We start from the raw sequence: 23,232 nt of genomic DNA, 5'->3' as shown, positions 1-23,232 counted from the left end.
ATAAAACCACAGGTGTGGGAAACCCTTTTCACAAGTTTTAACGTGTTTGTATGTGAATAGATGTTTGTATGAAATATTTTCATGGTAGAATGAATATATTTAAAAAAAAATTCCCCTGTATTTGAAATCAGATTTACAAGGGTGTCTTTTTGTAAGATCTGAGTATAATTACTCAGTACTTGAAACTTTTAAAATGTGGAGATGCATCATATTATCCTTACAGTAGCTAATAGGTCAGCTATTAAGAGACTATGTATGTAGTGTTGCATATAACTGTCATAATAATTTCAATACCATGGCCAGTCACATATTTAAGACAAACATTTCAATTGTCCCTCAGTTATATGTATTCTATAATAAAAGTTTCAGTCTCTGTCTTCTCCTATGAAACTTTTTTCAACTGTAATTAATTTTATTTCAAAATAACTACTGTACTGAGTTAACTAAAACTGAGGCTGGAAACAATTCCATTTTATCTAAGCTGCCAGCTCTGACAGTTTCTGCTATTTTTACACTTTTTAGGCCATAGTTGTTCAGTCTCTAAATTCTGATGTATTCTAAAGAATCCACAGTCTGGGGGTAATCTTACATGTGAATTGAGAAGTTAATCCCACAATAATTAGCTTGTATACAGAACTTGATAGTTGTTTTATGACATTTGTACTAGAACTGTGAGCCTTATTAAACATCATTAGATTTATTTATGACTTTTAAAACAATGGATAACTCTAAAGAAAGATGTTTACATGAATGATGCCTGCCCTTCCTCTCATGTTATGAATGAGGTTTTTTTTATACAGTGTGTTTGGGTGCATGTGCCCAGATGTAGGAAAGATGTTTCTGGGGGAAAATATTGACAAACACTTGTGATCAATGAATCTTACAGACTGTTTAATTGTGTGATGAAGGCAATGCAGGTATTAAAATATTCAAATAGAACAATCTCTGTTCTTTTGTTTTTTAATATAAAATCTTGGACCGCCACCACCCTGCCCTGTGTTGTGTGTTTTCTGTTACTCTGATGCAGCTCTGATCCCTGCAACCATATGCATGTTGGTGGCCCGTAGGTTGAATTTGGCCCAGTTTCAGTGGTCTTTTGGGCTATGTTATACTACTACAAAATAGTGAACTAACAAGAAAACATTTCTTATACTAGTCATTTCCCCCATGGAATTAAGTTTCATGTAAAAGTAACATGAAGTGTGTCTTGTGCGTTGGAAGAATACAGCAGATTTTTGTTAACCCAAAATACTCCTAAAAACATTTTAAAAGCTATTTGGTTGTAGCTGGGACTCTATTCTAACTCTTACTGCTACAGTCAGTGTTGTGTGCATGGGGGAAGAGAGGGAGAATTACAAAAGCTTCCTGCCTAATGTAGGCAGAATGCTATAAATACGTGCAGTACCCTATTGAAATGTGCATCAGTCCTTGCTCCCCATGCATACCCCACTCATTCATGCTGATGCTCATTCTCTGATTGGATGCTTTTCTAAAAGATACGCTCTAGGAATTATTTTGTGGAAATTCTATGGCCTGTGTTATACAAGCTAGACTAGATGATCACCATAGTCCCTTCTGACTGGGATCCATTAATCTGGTTGGTGTGGAAAGGAGCAAGGCTATTGTCCTATCTCAGCCTTGTGAGATCTCCACTTTCTTAAATTTGCCCTGGTCCTTGTGTGGATATGCTGTCCACTGGGCACGTGTATAAAGGAAGACTGCTTGTACCTTTGCCCCTTTTCTGCTGTGTGGCTTCTGCACTGCCTGTTGAACTTCCATAATCATAACACTGAAAAAATGGGCTGCTACCACATGTGTCCAATACCCAAATCATGAAGTAACTTGGAAGATGGTGTTAGTGAGAGGACTTAGAAAAGGACTGGCTTAATAGTCCTTTTCATACACAATTACAGTGGAGGAAGTGTAGGTTACAGTTTTGTATGAGTATTAATCCCAAACCTCCTGCATGTGTTTAAAAAAAAAAGGGGGGGGGGAGGAGGGTGCCTTTAAAAAAAAAAACTAAAAAAAACAACCCACATTTTTTAAATCATGGTTCCTATTTTAAAATTTGGCACACTCCTCAACTAGTGTGGTGGTGTAGCCATTAGAAATTAGAAAACTTAAATGAGCATCTGTGCCCCATGCCACTCAAGAATTAAGCTAAATCAGTATTAGCCATTCTGGTACGGATTTTTAAGAGTGCTCACACAACAGGATTGCACTGATTTAATTAAAACTTTCTAAATCAATAGTGTTTAGATGGTGCTCTATTGAGGCTTAAAACTGCTGCTGTACTGCCATGGTACAGGGCACTGAAATCTTGATTATAATGGCTTTAGAGTCTAGTTGGGGAATCTGGGAAAAAAACCACAACTGGAGGTCGTGGGAAAAGTGGACAAACAGGTCATGGAAACTGCCTTTGTTTGCAAAGTGGAGGAGGTTAGAGAATGACATAAATCAGAAAAATTGCTAAAAGGACGGAGGCACTACATGGTTAAGATCCTTTAAAAATAAACCTGTGGAGGTTACAGTGGAGAAGATGAAGCAGTGGCGGAACTTAGAAGGATGACATGGTCAGAATTATGGGGGAGGAAGAGACTCATTGCAGCCCCAGAAGGTCAGGGAGGAAGAGGTTGTACTAGTCAAGGGGAATTGAAGAGATGTATGGGAGTTTTAACTAGTCATGGAAAAGTCTAGGTTGTAAAGGCATAGGTGCTGACTTCTGGTGCCAGTGGGTGCTCGACCCCCTTCTTCCCCTGACTCCACCCTTGCCCTCTCCCTTCCCCATTCCAATCCCTTCCCCAAATCCCTGCCCCTGCCCCACCTCTTCTCTGCTTCCTCCCCTGAGTGTGCAGCATTACCACTCCTCCCCCCACCCTCCTGGAGCTTGTTAAGCTGTGAAACAGCTGTTTTGTGGCAATAAGCACTGGGAGGTAGGTGGAGAAGCAGGGACAAGGCACGCTCAGGGGAGGAGGTAGAGGGGAGCACCCACCAATTTTTCCCCGTGGGTGCTCCAGCCCTGGAGTCGGCACCTATGTTTGAAGATATTGTGCTGGGAGAAATTTGGACTTGGCCTGGATGTGTGGGTCTAGAGAAGGTGGTGTTGACACCAAGGTTATGGGGCTGAGTGACAAGGAAGAGGGTGGTGGTGTCAACAGTAACCAATAGGTTGCATGGGGAGCGTGTGGGAGGGAATACAAGGAATTCAGTTTGGGTATGTTAATTTTAAGTTGACATGTCCAGGAGATGTTAGAGAGGCCAAGCAAAGTTGGGTTGACTGGAGGGAGACAGGCATAGAAATAGCACTGGAGGCTGTGAGAGCAGATCATGTCACCTGGAGCTGTAGAGGGAGGAGAGGAGTGACCCCAACATGGAGTTCTATAAGAGATCTGCGGGGTGGAGAGAAGAGATCCTACTGAAAAAGAAGTTCAAGAGAAGTAAGAGAAACAGGAGAGGATGGAATTGTGAAAGCCCCAGGCTGACATCTTTTAAGGTAATATTTCGCCCTAGTTTTTCAATCTGGAAACCTGGATAGAAAGCAGTGGTGCTTATTTGGGGGGGGGAGGGATTGATGGCAGCAGCAACCCCCCTCCAACGTTTTTGCAGTTGCTCGAAGTTCCACGGGTTGCAGAGCCGAGGTGCCTGTGGCCTGACTGCTTACAAGCAGTGGTCCCATATTGAATCAGTACGGTTGCTGCCACAGCTGTCTGGTGTGGTCACAGTGCCACTGAAATTTAGCCCGGCTGCCCCTCCATACAAATGGAAGAGTGGCCAGCACATTAGTGAGCATGACCCTGTGTACCAGGTTGCAACACCAATGCCACTCAAATTTGGCCTGGCTGCACCTCTCTGGCACAGGGGGAGGCTGTTCCTGGATGGTTGTGAGCAGGGGAGTCTGCCAAGAACTTGACTCCTGATGGCACTGGCTTATTTGCTGGGTGGGGAGTAAGAGGAGATTCCAGCTGGGTGGAGGAGACCTAGAATCCCTGTAGGAGGAAGGGATGGGACATGGGGGTAGGACTGGAATGGGGTGGGGGAAGGACTGGAATTTGCCCCCTTGAAAGAAATACCTGATTAGTGCTGCTGGCACAAAATGGACATGGGTCCCAAATGTACAAGAATGGTGATCTCCCCCCATGCACAGGGGAGGGTTGTGTGCATATTACAATACCGCCATGCCTAGAACTGTGTGTTCTTCAAGGTGGAGAGAACAGCAGCTGGCCATGGTTCCTGCCCCACCAGGTGCTGGGGCTGCATGGACAGGACTGCAGTGCAGAGCAAGGCTCTAACCTTCCCACTGAGCTCTTGTGAAAGCGCTTGGCCACATGCTCCCCCAGGCAGGCAGAGCTTTTCTTGCACAATAACCAGACCTAGCACCACTAAACAATCTGAATATATTTGCTGTTTGCCTGCTGGGACAGCAGCTGTGCGCCCAGTGCTGGAGCTAAGAGATGAAGCAGTCTGCCAGGGGTGGGGCATGGCTGCTTTTAGCTTCTGCCCCAGGAGTTTCTGTAAGGCTGCCCGAGAAGCAGGGACCACACTTTACCTGCCCTACCTGTCTCCAAGAGTGCCTTCTCCAGGCTTCCCTTATTAGCCTGGGACTCTCTTGGCTCAGCTGACAGGTGTGAGGGGTGTGTGACAAGCTGTCAAAAGCAAATCTACATGAACATTCTGCATGCACGGCCTAGAGCAATTCACCAGCCCAGTGCATGCCACAATCTCCCTAGCTTGCTTGTGAGGAGCCCATTGCAGTGCCATTAGAATGTCATAAAAATGGCCATAGTACATCAGACCAATGGTCTCTCTCACCCAGTATCCTGTCTTCCAACAGTGGCCAATACCAGGTGCTTCAGAGCAAATGAACAGTACAGGCAATCATGGAGTGATCCATCCAGCCCCTGTGGTCCACTTCCAGCTTCTGGCAGTCAGAGGCTAGGGACACTGAATATGGGGTTGCATATTGATGGACCTATCCTCCAGGAACTTATCTAGCTCTTTTCAAACCCTGATATAGTTTTGGTCTTTACAACATTCACAGTTTGACTATGCATTGTGTGAAGAAGTACTTCATAGATCATAGAATATCAGGCTTGGAAGGGACTCCAGGAGGTCATCTAGTCCAACCCCCTGCTCAAAGCAGGACCAATCCCCAACTAAATCATCCCAGCCAGGGCTTTGTCAAGTCTGACCTTAAAAACCTCTAAGGAAGGAGATTCCACCACCTCCCTAGGTAACCTATTCCAGTGCTTAATGGTCTGATGTAATAGGAATTGACCTTCCCAACAACCCCCCTGGCTTACTTCCTTTTGTTTGTTTTAAGCCTGCTGCCTATTAATTTAATTGGTTCTTGTGTTAGCTGAAGCAGTAAATAACACTTCCTTATTCACTTTTTCCACATCATGCATGAATTTATTGACCCCTTATCATTTGACCGCAGTTGTCTCTTTTCCAAGCTGGAAAGTCCCAGTGTTTTTAACCTCTCCTCAGACAGAAGCTGTTCCACGTCTCTCATCATTCTTGTTGCCCTTCTCTGTACCTTTTCCAATTCCAATATGTTGCTTTTGAGATGGGGAGCCCAGAACTGCGCCCAGTATTCAAGGAGTGAGCTGCTCACCTCCAAGGGCCCAGGCCCTGGCTCGGCAGCCTGGCCTGCTCGAGCGGGTTAAATGAACAGCGCTGCTCTCCAGAGTGCCTGGCCGCCAGGCTTTGCAGCGCCGCGCTAGTCAGCCAGCAGTTAGCAAGCCCTTGCCTGGGGAGCACCGAGCAGGGCAGGGCTGACTCCAGGCTCCGACCTGCGCCGCCGAGCGGCAGGGGCAGGAGCGGGCGGGCGGCTTTGCAAACCGGCCCGCGGCTGCTGGCGGCGGCACTGCAGGGGTTAAAGCCGGAGGCGAGGGCGCCCCCCCCCCCGGCAGGAGCAGCCGCGGTGACTCACCTGCCCAGGTGCGCCCGCCCGCCCGCCCGGGGCTTCCCGCTGTGCGGAGGAGGCGGCTGGGGCGCTGCTGCCTGCGCAGGTGAGTTCGTTCCCCGGCCGGCGGCGGGCTGGGGGGCTCGGGGCCGGGCTAGCGGGGGGCCCACGAGCCTGCCGGGCTCGGGCTCGCTCCCACCTGCCCTTGTTCCGGGCCGGCTTGGGGCCGCTCCCCGCCGGGCTCGGGTGGCTCCGTGCGCGCGTCTCTTCCCTCCCGCAGCTTACCTGGGCCCCGGCGGGCGTTTGCTGTCTGGGGCTGTCGGCCCCACGCTCCTCTTCGGCCCCTCCGCTTCCCCGGGCCGGGGGAACGGGGCGTGGGGGGTGATTCCGATGCCAAGTCCTGTGCTTGAGCGAAGACTGCGCTGCAAAGCCTGGGCAGGGCTCGGGGCGGGCTTGCGTACAGAAACGGGCAAAGTAATTCATTGCCCTTCCGAGGCGCGGGGCCCCGTCCGCCAGCACATTGGTAGAGCCTCTGATGAACAGCGGTGCCGGTTTTTCTTTCTTGCCTGGCACGGTGCTAGTTCAAAAAGTACACCCCCGCCCCCCAGCAAATCCAGCATGGTCTTAACGATATTGCATCTCTGTGTGCTCACCCGGCTGCTGCTCTTCTTCTCCTTAACATTGAAGTGACACAAGAGTGTCTCTACAAGAGAAAGCTCTGCTACAGTACGAAGAACATGAGTCACCTTTCCAGCCCTCCTGGGTTCTCTTTCCTTGAAGCCGTTCCTTAGGAGGAGGCTTTAATAAGACTTCTGTGAGAGTAACAGACTTTCAGTATAGTAAGGTATATAGCATATGTTGGATCGGCTGCCTTAGTCTGAGTTAAACTCCAGACAAACATTTGTGGATGTGACTCTTTCAGACTCCTCATTCTTTTTGCTGATACAGACTTACAGGGCTACTACTCTGAAACCTGTCATCTCTTCTGGAAGTAAAGCTTTTCTATACAAGAGCCAGAAAACATAGTGGACAGCTAATTTAATTAGTTGTCTAGGCATACCAGGGCCTTAAAAATCACCCTTATTAGAGTATCAGGGGGTAGCTGTGTTAGTCTGTTTCCACAAAAACAACAGAGTCTGGTGGCATCTTAAAGACTAACAGATTTATTTGGGCATAAGCTTTTGTGGGTAAAAAAACCTCACTTCTGTTGCATCTGAAGAAGTGCGTTTTTTTACCCACGAAAGCTTATGCCCAAATAAATCTGTTAGTCTTTAAGGTGCCACCAGACACTTCTTAGGGTACATCCAGACTACCCACTGCAATATATTGATTCCCCCGAATGCGCTCCCGTTGACTCCAGAGCTCCACCAGGGCGAGCGGCGGTAGCGGAGTTGATGGGGGAGTCGTGGCTGTCGATCCTGCGCCATGAGGACAGGAGGTAAGTTGAAATAAGATGCGCAACTTCAGCTACGCTATTCCTGTAGCTGAAGTGGGCGCATCTTACATCGACACCCCCCTCACACACACAGTGTAGACCAGGCCTTAGAGACACTCCTAGCACCTAGGCACAACCGGGTATGTTGAAAAGATTGTGAGCCTTTGAATTTCTTTTTTGTTGTTGACTTTAATTTATATAACTACGGGGGGGAATGAAACCTGTAAGGTGAAGCAATTCAGCATCACTACTGATTGGCTAAAAAGTTTTATTTAAAGGTGTATGTAAAAAAAAAATTCCCCTTAAGTTAAATTTTGACTATTCTTTTAACAACATGACATTAAATGCTCCAAATACCAGCACTATATTCTTGACAACAGTTTGGTACGAGTACCACCATTTTAAGATCCTCTTCAAAATTAAATGATCACATGCCTTACCCCACACAACTGGTGCTGAAGGGAGAATAAGTCTGGTCCAATAATATTTTGTACTGTGAGAGAATCCACTATCTCTCCCCAGTTCCGTTCCTAGATTAGTGGGCACTGGAAATGTTGAGCCGTGTGCCTGACTTTCTGTGTTGGGACAAGGATAGTTTGTGTCATTCAACGGTGACTTTCCCTTAGAGGAATGTCCTTAGGTTTAAAAAATTCCTCATTTATGTTACTAACACCTTTTTAGATTTAAAACTGTAACTTTGTAATGTTGATTGAGCTGAAAATTATGATGTAAGCAACACACCAGTTTCATTTTCAGCTTCTCTCACAGTAGCACAATAATATTCCTGACACACTTAGAATGAGCAACATTTAGTTGTCTAGTTGTGGTGGATTCTGAAGGTCAAACTAAACTGTACTGGAAACCTTGTTTAAAGTAGGCACTGTAGAACTGTTAAGAGGGGATTGCTATTGGAGAGGGTCCTTACTGTAGGTTTCATTTCGATAGTTGGTGAACATATATGAATGTGATCAGACAAATATCCATGTTTATTTCCTGGTTTGGAAGTACTGAGCTAAAACAAAGACTTACAGAAATGAAGTTCCTGAACTGTGGTCTACAGAGTACTTGCAGGTTGTGAGTAGAGAGGCAGCTGATCACGTGAGGCAGCTCTGTGTTTTCAGTTACAGAATTGTATTAAGATAGCTAAAGCACTTACTTTCTTAATGTTAAATGTCCACATAAGTAATTGCTGTAGTTGTCAGAGGAATGGGATGTAGTCTGCATAATTATGAACAGGAGGTTCATGCGACCCTCTGTGAAAATGTGGACTGTAAAGTTTGAGAACTCCTGTGAAGCTGTTCTTTGGTGTGGGGTGTATGTGTATTTTGGGGTTGACTAGGAAGGTCAACTAACATTATTCTACAGCAAGCTGGCAGGCTGAAATGTCACTAATGTTGTGTGTATTCATACTAGGAATCTAAACTTCTTTAAATGTTTAGCTTCCTTAATGTCATTTAATTGTAGTTAGGTCAGGACAGGACAGTAGTAGATTAAACCCTGGATTTGTGGAGGTGATGAACTAGCTGGAATCCTGTCATTTTAAATGTATTAAGTATTGCTTAATCATACAGTAGGATAGTATTGTAACGTCAGTGGCAACAGTTTTTTAACATGGAGACAATACATTTAAAACATGATGAAAACATGCTACAATCTGCATCTTGTTAGAGCAAAGTCATTAGCAGTTTTATTTTCTTTTATACACTAGAGCAGTATAATCCCTGATTCTTGGTCCAAGAAGTGACCACTCAAGTCATTGCTGAAAGGGAACAAAACCTGGCTTCTAAATAAAGCTTAAGAATAAACTGGATCTTGCATGTACTACTGGTTGCCTATGATAATTTTAAAGGGAAAAAATTGGCAGCAGAGGTTGTAAGTAAGATTTACCTTCCTAGGTAATTCTCTATATCCAGAAACACCTGAATGTATGCATTTAAAAACAAAGCTTTTGTGGTGTGTGAATTACTTTGACTTCCACTTTTCTCATTCTTGTATTTTCCCCCACATCTTCTGGCAACCATAAAAAGATAAGTTCCATGTACATGGCAAAGCTGAATGTTTGACGCTGTGCTACTATAGCAGATCCTCATGCTATTAATGGCAAGGTATGTCAGCAATTTGTCAGATGATGCTTGTTGAAGTGCTAATCCTCTTGCACCTTCTTCTTTCTGTTTAGGGAAAACGGTGAGGCTGACTCTCTTCCTGAAGGATCCTTGTGCTTCTTCCTAAGATCACACAGTGTGTGTGCGCACACAGGTTCACGTGTGGATTCATTGTAATGGATCGCTACAGATATTTCATCTTTAACCAGAAAAGTATGGTTGTGCTGGGGCTTTTGCAGATAGCCTGTGCTGCAGTGTGTGTCATCAGTGGATTAATGGATGGCACCTTCAGAACAGAATCAGCACTGAGTAAAACCAGAGCACCCGTCTGGGCTGGAATGGTAAAGTTGCATATCTTCTTTTTCTGTTTATTTATCCTATTGGGGGTTATAGTTCAGATGTTGGCTCCCTCTGGGAGAACTTCCTGACTCTTCTCCAGCACCTCTCTTGGAATCTGGTATTTGTCCACTGCTCTGAAGGCACAAGAGTGGAGAGGTACTGGGAAAAGATTTGGGGATATTGCGAGATGAGCAGGGACTAGAATAACAAGACAAACTGTAATTCAGCTTTTATTTCATGAGACATGGGATGATTTAGAAAATGAGGCTGTGGAGAATTGCCATTTTAAAAGTTGCAACCAAAAAAAATGTATAAAGCTAATAACTGTATTGAGCTTCAGTGTAGTGGTGGGACACAGAGGACCCCTTCATTTCATAAGATCGACACATAACACATCTGAACTTTTTCACTGCGAATGAATTGTAGTAAGAGTACAACAATACCCTAATTGGTTTTAACTTCATTATTAGGGGCAGCACTGCCCTGCTTCACTGATGTTAGGGATGAAAGCTTAATAATTGCATCAAAGCTTTATAGGTGTTCTGAGCAGCTCATATTCATAAGGTTTCCCATATGAAAATATTCCTATTATTCAAAAGTAATATACCATTGCTACAGCATAATATGATCAGGAGTCACTGGTGCACAGTGGTGGTGCCTTCTTGGGTTGTCTGTCTGTCTACTGCTTTCGAAGAATAGTTCTCTAGTAACCTGGCAACCTGCTCTGACTAGATAACAAAGTGCAACTTGTGTAAAACTTTTTAAATAAACTATCCTGGGAGTAAAATCCTGGTCCCCATTTAAGTAATTATCAAAGCTTCCATTGCCTGCAGTGTGGCCAGGATTTCATCCTAGAAGTGTAGATAACCCAAAGACGCACATCTTTTAATATGGGTTTAATGTTGGGGGCAGGAGAGGTGATGTGGAGGGGGATGGGAATGGAAGCCAGAAAGCTTTCCTCAAAAAGTACACTAGAGCAGTGATTTTTTTTTTTCAAATTGTGGGTTGCAACCCAGTACTGGGTCATGGAATGTAAGGCACTAGGTTGCAGCGACTCTGGTCAGCACCGCCGACTGAGCCGTTAAAAGTCCCGTTGGCGGTGCTTCCCAGCTAAGGTAGGCTAGTTCCTACCTGTTCCAACACTGCGCTGTGCCCTGTACCCCAACCCCATGCCCCAATCCCTAGCCCTGAGCCCCCCTACACCTGGAGCCCCTTCCTGCACCCCAGACTCCCTCCCACACCCCAACCCCCTCCCACAGCTCTGAGCCACCCACAAACCCAGAGTCCTTCCTGCATCCCAAACCCCTCATCCCTGGCCCCAGACCAGTGCCTACACCCCATCCCAGAGCCCTGACCTCCTCCCGCACCCCAACCCCCAGCACAGAGCTCCCTCCTGCACCTCAAACTCCTCATTCCCAGCCCAGAGCCCTGACTTCCTCCCAACTCCCTGCCCCAGGCCAGAGCCCCATCCCACACCCCAAACCCGTCATCCCCAGCTCCGTTGGGTCCCAGGCATCAACAATTTTCTTCAGCTGGGTCACCAGAAAAAAGTTTGAAAACCACTGCACTAGGGTACCACAAACAACTTTAACTCTGTCCTTTCATTCCTGCCATCTTTGTATACCCCAAATGTACTTTATATGGTGGCTGCACAGCTCTTTATTTCCATGCTTTCCAATGTTTGAGGGTAAATATAACCTTATTGTGAGTTACTTGACTTCCACTTGATTATTTTTACTGCACCTTTATAATAAGTTTTTATTCTTTGTTACTGGCACACATTGACAACATCAGTTCAAATTTAATAAAGCTTTATTAGGGGAATGTTTTTGTTCTATGGTACCTAAAAATACAAACAAAATATTAAAAGAACAAAATGTATTAGTTTTCCCCTTGTTCCTTACCTGTCCCCAGATCTCTCCTCCTCACTGTCCAGGTACTCCAGCCAATTTACTGGAGAAGCTGCTGACCCAAAGCATCCTCTTTCATCCTGGACTCATACCTACCCCCTGAGTAATAGTTTCTTTCCTTTCACAAAAGGAGCAGGGAACTACTAATGTGTGTTGGAGTGAGCAACTTTTTAGTAACTCACTGGTACCTTGACACATGTTATTGGTTATTGCGCAGCTTCAAAGCTGTTCTTGGTGTTGTCGGTACAGGAGTTGCAATATGTACCATATCGGACTGGCCCATCTAGTTTGGAATCCTGTCACTGACAGCGGCCAACATCGGATGATTCAAAGGAAGGTGTAAGAACTTAGCGGTAAGATAATCACCCCACAAATTAGGTCTCATCCTGATCTCTACTAGTTAGACTGGCTTAAGTCCTGAAGCAAGAGGCTTGCCACTTGTACCTCAACACTACCAGGCCAATACTCTGCCCCATTTTCATCTTTGTCACTCTTACCAGAGTGTACCGCTTTGGGCTTGGTCTCTGGGACACTATGAATGGTAGTAGAACTGTTTGGTCTCTGCCCCTCCAAACTGGGATTGCCAGAGTACAGCCTTCTCTGATGTCATCAGTGACTTCAGCAGGTCTGTGCGTGCAGTCATCGTCTGTTTGCCCAGTCAGGGTCACAGTGATTGACACTGAAGTACAATGTAACTAGAAATCAGAAGATCTGGGCTCCAATGCTGACACTGGCTTGCTGTTAAAGCCTGAAAGTTCAGAAAACTGGAGATTTTAGAAAGTAACTTATTACCCTGATTTGCGTTTTTGATTGATGTTACCATATTTACATAAATGACAGAAAATGTCCTAATTTCCTGAATTTAAGCCAAACAAGGCTGCAGCATGGAATGAGCTTTAGAAAACAGGAATTCCAGACACAATGGTAGGTAGGTAGTGGCAGGCTTTAAGATATGAATAGTCTGTTGCAGACACTGTGGCTGTAGGTCTACAAAATCAGCTTGAATAACTCAAATAGCCAACAGGCTTAACCAAAAATAGTCAGAGGAACCAGTCCTCACTGAGTCCAGTTAAAGAAACCAAGTTTGGAGTTTCTCAGCCAAGACACTTAAGATGACGTATCAATGACAAACCAGTATTAAAATGGCAAAATACTACTTTGATAAATGCCTTCCCGATTCATATGCCTCTCCCCTAGCCCACTATACATTCTCATGACAGCAGCATACATGGGATATTTCAGGTGGATTGGCTGAACATTGGCAAAGTTAGGGAGAGCATCAAAACTTGTGGTAATGGAGAGCTATCTATAGTCTCTCTGTAATATCTTCAGCATATGCTATAAAGGTTGATGGAATTTAAACTACTATATAATTTATAAATATGCCGACACATGTGGTCATAAGTTTTCCTAGACACTAGGTTATGTACTAAAGAGAGCTGTCAGTTAATGCAAATGGCCCTTAATTCCCTGGAATATTATGTGCTAGTTACATTTCCGCTAGCGTGAAAAGTGTGTAATACTGCTGAAATGTGAAATCTGTGAACATTATAAAGCAAGGCTGGAATAACTGCTAATTTGACACTAACTTTCACTAGCAGAATGTTTCATTTTCTAAAGAAGTGACAGAATATCATTCCTTAAACTCCAGGATCTGCACCGTTTAAAATCAAGAAAGTTGAAGTACGTCAGTTATTGTGGTATAAAAGTCTGCTCTCTTCATAGGCTCATTCTTATTATCAAGTGGGGTGCAAAGGTCCTAGTTCTGTGTGGTAACTATGAACTTAAATAACTTTGAGTGCTTATAATTTAAAATGGCTCTTTCTGAAACTTGTCATACCCAATATAGTAGCATAACTTGTTACCATGCTTTCTTTCCAGTTGCAAAATCATCTGTTTATTTTTAACATACAGGTCATGGGTGTTCCTGGAATTCTGGCTTTATTTTCTTCCCAGAAAAAAAATCCAGTTCTTGTAAGTTTGTAGAATTTTTTTTTTAAAGGGGTAGGTGAAGGAGTGACAAGATACATCTTTTGTAAGCAACATTAAGTTGGTAGTGGCATGGTTCACTTTATCGCACTTAATTCTAAATCCTGCTGCGAGATCCTCACTCTGAGTTCTGCATAGCAGTATTAAATTCTATAGAAAAATGAAAATTCTGGCAGCATTTGCTGATCAGTTACTCCAGAACATGTGATTTTTCTTATTAACTGGTTTTAGATCCCTTCAAGCTCTGTATTTTCTAGCAATTGCTCTTGAATGTACTAGAGAAATAATTTCACAAATGTCTTCTGTTTTGCTGAACTGTATAGTATGATAGGAATTAAAATGAAACGTGTAAAGAGCTTGCTTCTTGACTTTCTGGCCAGTGAAACTCCAAAAGGATATGTTCTTATTTGTAAATGAGTGAACTGCTAAAAGACTTAAAAGGGTTTTACTTAATCTAATTGCTTTAACAAACAAACATCTCTGTGGTCAAGATTATAGGGCATATATAATAGAGAGGTGGTAGTGGCTTGGAGACACTTGTTGAACTTGACCGTGATTTCATAATAATTCTTCTTGCTACTGTCCTTTGTTACCAATCTATCACTATAAAGCTTTAGGAGCTGCTGCAAATGATTTTCTATTATGATCCTAATTTTTGCTCCTCTTACTATCAAAGACTCAAAATTGGAAAGTTAGATCTGGAGGGCAAAGTAGACTTTTTTCCCTATAAAAGGAAGTGAATCAGACAAGGGATTCCTGAATTGTGGATCCCTTAAGAGGGGAGGGGAAAAAACAGCTAGTAAACATAGTACTGTAATGAGTATTGTGGGGAGCTCTTGATGCACTGATATCTTGATTCAAAGTCCTGGGCTTCCGTATGGCTTTAGTCTATCTTTCAAACTTGCCTCAACAGAATATAATTACTGCAGTGTTATGGGTGGTGTTCAGAACAATTGAAATTATTCAGGTCTGATTGTTAATATATTTCAGAGTGGCTTATTAATTTTAAAGGAAAAATAGACAATGCACTAACTCTTCCTGTCCCCACCCTCATATTTGCCTTGAATTTTTTCCTATACAGGTGAATGCAATGATAGTAGCTTCTATATTTTCTTGTTTTGCCACCATCATAGTAGTTGTCTATGCTTCCTTAACTTTAAGCTATGGTGAAGAAGATGAGATGTTCACACATGAGCCAGTTCATGTTATTCATACGGTAAGCGACAGTATTTTGTGACAAAATTGTGCTTCCTTTTGTAGGAATGCAATCCAGACTTCGTAGTTCCTTTCAGTATGTGCAAACTAGGCATACACCAACAATTCTAAAATCAGTTTATTATTGCTGAATACAGGAAGCTCTGTGATTCTCTGGAGAATCATGGTATAATCTTTTCCTGGTACTTGCTATTGTCCAAGAGAGAATGCAGAAATAGATGGACCACTGGCTTTCTCGGATGTGGAAATTCTTAGGATACTGAACTTCTATCCTAGGAGGCATCAATAGCAAGGAACCCGGTGGTCAAAATATGTTAGGAACATGGGGTCTTCCCCATAGAGAGAACATGCAATGGTGAAGATCTGGGTTCTTGCCTTGCAGAACATAAATGCTTTGGAGATGTTCTCCATGAGATGGGAGTACTTGGTGGCTATTACAGCACATAGCCTATATAACTGGAGAGTTGGTACCGATAGTCCTAGATATGAAATTGAGTGTAGGAGAATTGGAACAGGAACAGTTAAGATCAAAACTTTCAACATTCTAACTTGATTTGATCTAAAACCTGTTTACCCTCTGGGCCACAGAATCCATTCATACAATTTTATTGGATTATGGAAACACATAGGAACACCAACAAAGATTGAGGCCTACTGTGATTGGAAATACTGAGAAATTAGAATATCTGTCCCAAGTTCAAACAATGAATATCTTTGGATGGGATAGGAAGGGAAGCCATTGGCTTGTTATAAAACAAATTACAAGATAACTCATCTTCACTAAACTGCAGAGTAGTCTAGGGCAGTGCTTCTCAAAGTTGGGCTGCTGCTTGTTCAGGGAAAGCCCCTGGCGGGCTGGGACAGTTTGTTTACCTGCCGCATCCACAGGTTCGGACGATTGCAGCTCCCAGTGGCCGGGGTTCGCCGCTCCAGGCCAATGGGGGCTGTGGGAAGGGCAGCCAGCACATCCCCTTGGCCCACGCCGCTTCCCGCAGCCCCCGTTGGCCTGGAGCGACAAACCGCAGAAAGTGGGAGCTGCGATCAGCCGAACCTGTGGGCGCAGCAGGTAAACAAACTGGCCCGGCCCGCCAGGAGCTTTCCCTGAAGAAGCAGTGGACTGTCTTTGAGAAGCACTGGTCTAGGGCATAGGCGCCAACTTCTCCTGGTGCCGGGGGTGTGCGACCCCGTCCCCGTCCCAACTCTGTCCCCTCCCTGCCCCTATTGGACTTCTTCCCCAAATCCTTGCCCTGCCTCTTCCCGCCTCCTCCCCTGAGCACACGGTGTTCCCACTCCTCCCTTGTCCCTCCCAGAGCTTGTTACACTGCGAAACAGCTGTTTGTCGGTGGCATGCTCTGGGAGGAGAGGCGGGGACGCGGCGCGCTCATGGGAGGAGGCGGAGGTGAGCTGGGGTGGGGAGCTTGGCTGCCGGAGGGTGCGGAGCACCCACCAATTTTTCCCCGTGGGTGCTCCAGCCCCAGAGCACACACGGAGTCAGCGCCTGTGGTCTAGGGGCTTGAGTCTCAACTCCATCAAAGCTTGCAGTATGACTCTGGGCAAGTCAGTTAACCTCTCTGCACCTCAGTTTGCATATTTGTAAAAGGTGGGTAAAATGTAAAAAGAAAATGTACCCATCTCTCTGAAATGCTTTGAGGTCTTGGATGTAAGGCTGGAGCAAGCGAGAAAGCAATGGAGACCTGGGGGGTGGGGGGAAAGGGGAGGAATGGAGTGAGCAGGGTGGGGTCTCAGGGAAGGGGCCAGGTAGATCCTGGGTTGCACTTAAATTCAAAAAGTGATCCTATGTGTATAAAGGTTGGAGACCACTGATCTAAGGGGATGATCCTTCAGTATTTACTTTGCTGTACCTTTGCTGCATCAGTAAAACTATTTCCAAAGCTGACATTAGTCAATGCTGGTGTGCACTTGTGTTGGAACAAAGTGTTAAATACAATGAACTTTAAACAAAATGCCTGTTAATTTCAAACTTGAATATAGAGTACAAAATTGATAGGAAATTATTGTTGCCTCTGCAGAGGGTAGTACAAAGAAAAACAAAAATATAGAAGAGAAATGTCTCCCCTCAACATCAGTGATGTTACTGATTTAAAAGTATATCAATACTAAAACCAACTATTGTATTCCCCCGTTGACATGTAAAAGAGTAGTCAAGATTTTTACAATGGAAAAAGTAAATACACTACAGATAAAGAATTTCAGTCACTAGCTTTAACTTACATTCCAAAACAAGGTTTTGATTAAAGCCTGCATTGTTGAGCCATCTGACATTTCCTTTGTTTCTATTACAGAAGTTTGTGCTTGATAAACTTGTCAAAGGAGCCAACGTAGCAATGTTAATTGCATCTACCTGCAGTGCTTTCATTGTGCTAGTTATTGCTTACATGGGCTGCCGAAGTCTTCCACGTTGTTCATGTTATGACAACGTAACTGGAATGGTATGTAAGTGCTGACTTTTTGAACATAGTTTCTAATTCTATTGCATCAATGTGGTACGTAGGGAAAACTGTGTGGATTAGGGTAAATGCCTTAGTTGTGTATCTGACTGGCTTATCTGATGAAAGGCAGAAGGTCTGATATCTTCTTTTAAACCCTTCGAGTGTAAGATGTGCCTTTGTGACCTTGAGCTGGGGATGCCTCTTCCTAATGCTCTAAGACTTTTGTCCTAGTCCTGGTAAATCACAAGACATCAAACTTGTAATGCTAGATGAGGAAAGGCATTTTAGAGCAATTTTAGAGGTTTCTGAAGTGTCTTAGTAATCACCTCTCTTCCTTTTGAGGCCTGGTTAGGGCAGGTTGGTTTACAAATACAATTGAAGTACCAGCTGATGGAGAAAATAACCCCATAATTTTAAACTCTGCACTTCCTGTAAACTATAGCAAATACCAACTCCATCAGGAGCTGTAAAGGTTTTACTAGCACTTGTTTTGGATGCTCTGCATAAATTATGAGTAAAGTGTCATCTCAAACTCATACCAGTAACACTTCTTGTGTTTTTAATGTACTAGATTTAAATGTAAATACCTCTCTAAGCTTATTTGTCTGTGTGCATGCACTACAGTAGAGCCAGTCAGGGACAAAGAAGTAATTTTCAGGAAAACTGTCCCTCTTGTGTAAAAACTGCAAACTCTGTAAACGTTCAACCAGCACTATCACTGACCAAGCAGATTTCATTAAGGATCTGAGCTATGTATTATAAAATCTCTCTGAATATTGTGACTCCATTTTCCTGATTTTTAAATTAGTGTAGGGAAGGAGGACTTATAGTGGATTGAATAAACAACTTGTACAAAATCACATTTTCCCCCTATTTTATCAGAATATAAATAAAACTACATGACATATCAAGAAAAGGGATTTGGATAAAGTATCAGGCTATCATAGATGCATGTCAAAAATGACATGTAAATCAAGTGGTGAATGTCACTATTTAATTCCACATGTTAAACTACATCCTCCTTTGGGAGAAAAGGCAATAATGAAATTTAAATCTAGTACATTAAAATTAGCCTCCTTTCAAATAAACTAGAGCAGAACCTCAGTTATGAACACCTTGGGAATGGAGGTTGTTCGTAACTCTGAAATGTTCATAACTGAACAAATGTTATGTTTGTCATTTCAAAAGTTTACAACTAAATGTTGATTTAACACAGCTTTGAAACTTTGCTATGCTGCTTTCCTTTTTTATTTTTTTAGTAGTTTAACACAGTAGTTTAGTGTATATGCTATTTTTTGTCTCTGCTACCACCTGATTGTGTACTTCTGATTCCAAATGAGGTGCGTAGTTGGTCAGTTTGTAACTCTGAGGTTCTATTGTACACACAAATTCCAAGTTTACTTTCAAGGATAATTTCTAAACTGGATTATAAGATTGCATAAGAACATCCATGTTTGACTAGCAATGGAAAGATAAAATATAAATCTCATCTGTAGGAATGGTTACAACCTGCTGAGGATCCGCAGCAGACTGTGGAACTGGTTTGCACTATGCAAAGTAAGTAACTTTCGCCTCCCTTCCAACTCCTAGATAGATCATTGGGGTTTAAGGTGATCACTCCATACAGTATCATCTACTGAATATGTATTACAAGCCAAATCCTGGTAGTGACTGAAAACAAAGTAAGGAACTCAGGATTTGGCCCAAGCAGCTACAGTATATTCCATTATCGTGTCTCTTTTTTCCCCTCTCTCTCTCCCTCTCATGTAGGTCATGGGAACAGAATCTTTAATTCCCCAATGCAGTTTCCAGATCAAGACTTAGATGCAGAGGAAGAACTATCCAAACCACCTCCCTACATCAGACTTGCTTGAAGAATAACTAAGAATTTTAATGCTAATAGACTGGAGAACTTACCTTATATTTTGCTACCTTTTTTTTAAAGAGGTTTTTAAAAAACAAAATCTGTGCACTTTTTCTTGGATTCGTTAAACATGGAACTACTGAATACACAGGAAGTTCAGCTAAGATGGCAGTGCAATTGTCTAAGCACTCATGGATGAAAAGATCTTACAGGTTCTTAAACTGATTTAGGTCTTGCACAGTTAAAATACCTCATCTCTTCTGGGATGTATGAACCAGTCTCCTGCAGCTTTTATACGAGACCTATATTTTAAGTCTAGATGATAATGGAATTTGTCTTGCAGCTTCAGTTTAGTAGTGCTAGCTTTGAGCATTCAAATGTGAAATCATATTGACTGTTTTAAAATGTTTGTTAATGCAGCTACATTTTTCTCAAATATAACTTGTGTTTTTCTGCATTTTAAACAAGTTATACCAGAATGAAGGAGCCACTTGTGGTTAGACATCATTTCTTTTACTTCTGTGGACTGCACTGGATATTCAGCAATCTTCTTCCATCTTTCTTGGGGAACAGACTAAAATGTCTGGTATTAAAACTCGAAATTCCCCTGTCAAACTATGGATTCAGTTTTGTGTTTAAAAAAAAATCTTATTTATATTTTATCAATGAACACCTAATAAAACAGGATTTTAAGTAGATTTCTGGCTTGTGCTTATCAGTGTCTTAACATGATGGGAGTTTTATTTACAAGAGCCAGTCCTATTTGTGAAGTGCTACAACTTCCTGTTTATCACTTACCTAAGTCATAATCGTGCTAAGGGTTGCGGTGGCTATCAAGCTGGTTCAGTTGATCCAGGCCTGGAATAATAGTTATGAACAAGCTAGTGACATCCCTGCCCACTTCCTTCATAAAGAGTAGAAGTTGAATCATTAATAAGATGGGCCTTCTCTCTGCTCCACTTACCCTTAGGCTAAGAAGGCAGTCAGGTTTTGGAACTGAATGTATTGTGTAGTGGGATAATACTTCTACTGCTTTAGGGCTTTGTTACCTAATAGAAGGGTGAACATCAATACCAAGAAGCATGATGCCTTGTGGATCTTTATGGTGACTTTTGTTGTAGGGGTTACTTTTTACATTAACTTCAGGAGAACGTCATTGTGATAGTTAATATTAATGTGTGGAAGGTTGGAACTGTCAACATAAAAGACTTGTTTCAAATGACAATTTCACCAGCAGAACTACAGTGTGCTCAGGAAGTTGGGACATTTTAATACTTCTCATATGGACAACGGTTGAGAGTTAGCAGTTTTTTAAAGAGACGTTATTAAGGGCACAAGAGAAAACTATCCTAATGTGTAGGAAAGATAGGAAGTATGGTAAGACACCACACTGGCTTAACCAGGAGAACAGCAACCATCTGAAACTCAAAAAAAGAGTCCTACAAAATGTTAAAATGAGGTTAAATTATGAAGATCATGAGTATCAAAAACAATACAACCATGTAAGGACAAAAGTAAGCAGGCCAAGGCATGAAATGAGCTTAAACTAGGTAGGGGACATAAATATTAGTAAGAAAACATTTTACAAATACAAGAGAAAGGACAAGGTAGGCCCATCATTCAATGAGAAGAGAGACAATAACAGAAATGCAGCAATTTTTATTTTTTCACCAAAAAGGTTAGTTGTGATGGGATGACTGAAATAGTGATCCGTGTAAATGGAGTACGATTTGAGGCTAAAATAGGACAAAACACCTTAAGAATTACATAGGTTAGATGTCTTCAAATCGGTAGAGTCTGGTGAAATAAATCCTAATACTTAAAGATCTCTTCAACCAGGTCCGTGAGCCATTAGCAATTACCTTTGAGAACTTGTGGCAGACAGGAAAGATCCAAAAGGATTGGAAGAGGGAAAATATAGTACCTATCTATAAAAAGGGGAATAAGGACATCCCAGGGATTACATACCAGTCATCTTAACACTGGTACCCAGAAAGAAGAGAGTAAATCAAACAATACGTAAGCACCTAGACGATAACAAGGTGATAAGTAATGGTCAACATGGATTTGTCAAGAACAAATCAGATCAAACCAACCTAACGTCCTCCTTTGACAGGGTAACAAGCTTTGTGGAGTGGAGGAGAAGTAGGTGTGATATATCTTGACTTTAGTAAGGCTTTTGGTACTGGCCTTCATGACATTTTCATAAACTAGAGAAATATAGCCTACTTGAATCTACTATAAGGTAGGTGCACAAATGGTTGGAAAAGCATACTCGGAGTAATTATGAATGGTTCACAGTCAAACTGGAAAGGCATATCAAGTGGGGACCTGTAAAGATCTGTCCTGCGTGGATTCTATTTAAATTCATAAATGATTTGGATAATGGTATAAAGAGTACACTTATAAAGTTTGGATGATACCAAGTTGGGAGTGGTTGCAAGCACTTTGGAGGACGGGATTGGAAATTCAAAATGATATTGACAAAGTAGAGAAATGGTCAGAAATAAATAGGATGAAATTCAATAAGGACACATGCAATATTATACTTAGGAAGGAATAATCAATTGCACAAATATAAAATGGGAAATGACTGCCTAGGAAGGAGTACAGCAGATGAGGATCTGGGAGTTCTAGTTGATCACAAAATAAATGTCATCAATGTAATACTTTGCAGAAATAAAAAACACACCTTGTTCTGGGGTGTATTAATGGGAGTGTTGTAAGCAAGACGTGAAAAGTAATTCTTCCACTCTAATGAGCACTGATAAAGGGCTTGGTGGCTGTGTGTGTGTCAGGGCACCACACACACACTTTGGGAGAGAAGAGAGAGAAAGAGGAGAAAGAGAAGAGAAAAAAAAAAAAAACTAAAAAGAAACCATGAACCTGGAAAAAGGAAAGATTGAAAATAATTGGTTTTGTTTAGTCTGCAGAAGAGAAGTCTGAAGGAAGTCATAACAGTCTTTAAGTATGTAAAAGGTTGTTATGAAAAGGAGGGTAATAAATTGTTCTCCTTATCCGCTGAGAACAGGACAAAAAGCAATGGACTTTAATTGAAGCAAGGGAGGTTACGTTAGAAATTAGGAATAACTACCATTACAGTTAGGAAGTTTAGCACTGAAATAAATTGTCTAGGGAGGTTGTGGAATCTCCATCATAGGAGATTTTTAAGAGCAGGTTAGACAAAACACAGGGATGGTCTAGATAATACATAGTCCTGCCTCAGTGCAGGGGACTGAACTAGATGACTGACTGACAGGTCTCTTCCAGTCCTACATTTCGATGACTGGCAGGCTTTAAGCAACTAAAATGCAGGTGAAAATATTTGAGTATTGACTCTAACTGGATCTGGACTATTCAGAAATCACATTTCTATGTACTGTTGTATAATTATTTTTTTATCTTTCAAGTGTGTGTTTAATGGGGGACATCTCAGGAGGCTAGGTAATAACTTTTTAATATTGGTTCAAATCCAGGCTAGAGAAGCAGTGACTGAAGGTTGCTTCCAGCTGCTGGCTTACGTTAAATGGATCTGATGGCATCAGTCTAGGTTGTAAGTGTAGAGGTGTCTGCATCACTAATGCAATAAACACTACTGCCAAACTTGCTAGCAGTTGTATCAGAGCCCAAGGGATGAATAGAGTGTGAACATAAAGGCAGATCCTCAAGATAGTGATTAAAACCTATTGTTATCTCAACCAGTGGAGCTTTGCACTCTTGTCTCTATTGCATTTGTTCTGTGAATAAAAACCTGAAATCTCCAGAGCTGTTGCTCTAGCAGCTTTAATTGTACGAAAGTCTTTTTTACAAATGCAAAAACAATGAGGCGTCCTTGTGGGACCTTAGAGACTAACACATTTATTTGGTCATAAGCTTTTGTGGGCTAGAATCCACTTTTTTAGTCTCGAAGGTGCCACAAGGACTCCTCATTGTTTTTGCTGATACAGACTAACCCGGCTACCACTTTGAAACTTTTTACACATGGGCACAGTGAACTTTAATACTTGGATGTTCAAATTTGAC

At 42.5% G+C, this 23,232-nt stretch overlaps 1 protein-coding gene across 2 annotated transcripts; it reads left to right on the top strand.

Moving 5' to 3' along the window:
* Nucleotides 1-5,876: 5,876 nt before the first annotated feature.
* LOC120406557 lies at nucleotides 5,877-19,907 on the top strand. 2 transcript variants are annotated; one of them, XM_039541495.1, is made up of 7 exons: nucleotides 5,877-6,011; nucleotides 9,517-9,783; nucleotides 13,606-13,665; nucleotides 14,762-14,896; nucleotides 17,199-17,345; nucleotides 18,842-18,902; nucleotides 19,116-19,907. In XM_039541495.1, the coding sequence occupies exons 2-7, from the start codon at nucleotides 9,619-9,621 to the stop codon at nucleotides 19,217-19,219; spliced, it is 672 nt and encodes a 223-aa protein (XP_039397429.1). In that variant the 5' UTR covers nucleotides 5,877-6,011; nucleotides 9,517-9,618; the 3' UTR covers nucleotides 19,220-19,907. The 2 variants fall into 2 exon arrangements, with proteins under 2 accessions (XP_039397429.1, XP_039397430.1); XM_039541496.1 differs by lacking the exon at nucleotides 5,877-6,011 and adding an exon at nucleotides 7,210-7,343.
* Nucleotides 19,908-23,232: the final 3,325 nt, after the last annotated feature.

This window comes from Mauremys reevesii, linkage group 5 (genome assembly GCF_016161935.1).
Source record: "Mauremys reevesii isolate NIE-2019 linkage group 5, ASM1616193v1, whole genome shotgun sequence".
NCBI lineage: Eukaryota > Metazoa > Chordata > Testudines > Geoemydidae > Mauremys > Mauremys reevesii.
Note: the sequence above shows the minus strand (reverse complement) of the source record. Positions and strands in the feature narration are given on the sequence as shown.

Coding starts and splice junctions, on each gene's coding strand:
- LOC120406557 (XM_039541495.1), top strand. CDS start 9,619: ATGGATCGCTACAGATATTTCATCTTTAACCAGAAAAGTATGGTTGTG. Junction 9,784..13,605: donor CACCCGTCTGGGCTGGAATG/GTAAAGTTGCAT, acceptor TTTAACATACAG/GTCATGGGTGTTCCTGGAAT. Junction 17,346..18,841: donor ATGACAACGTAACTGGAATG/GTATGTAAGTGC, acceptor TCTCATCTGTAG/GAATGGTTACAACCTGCTGA.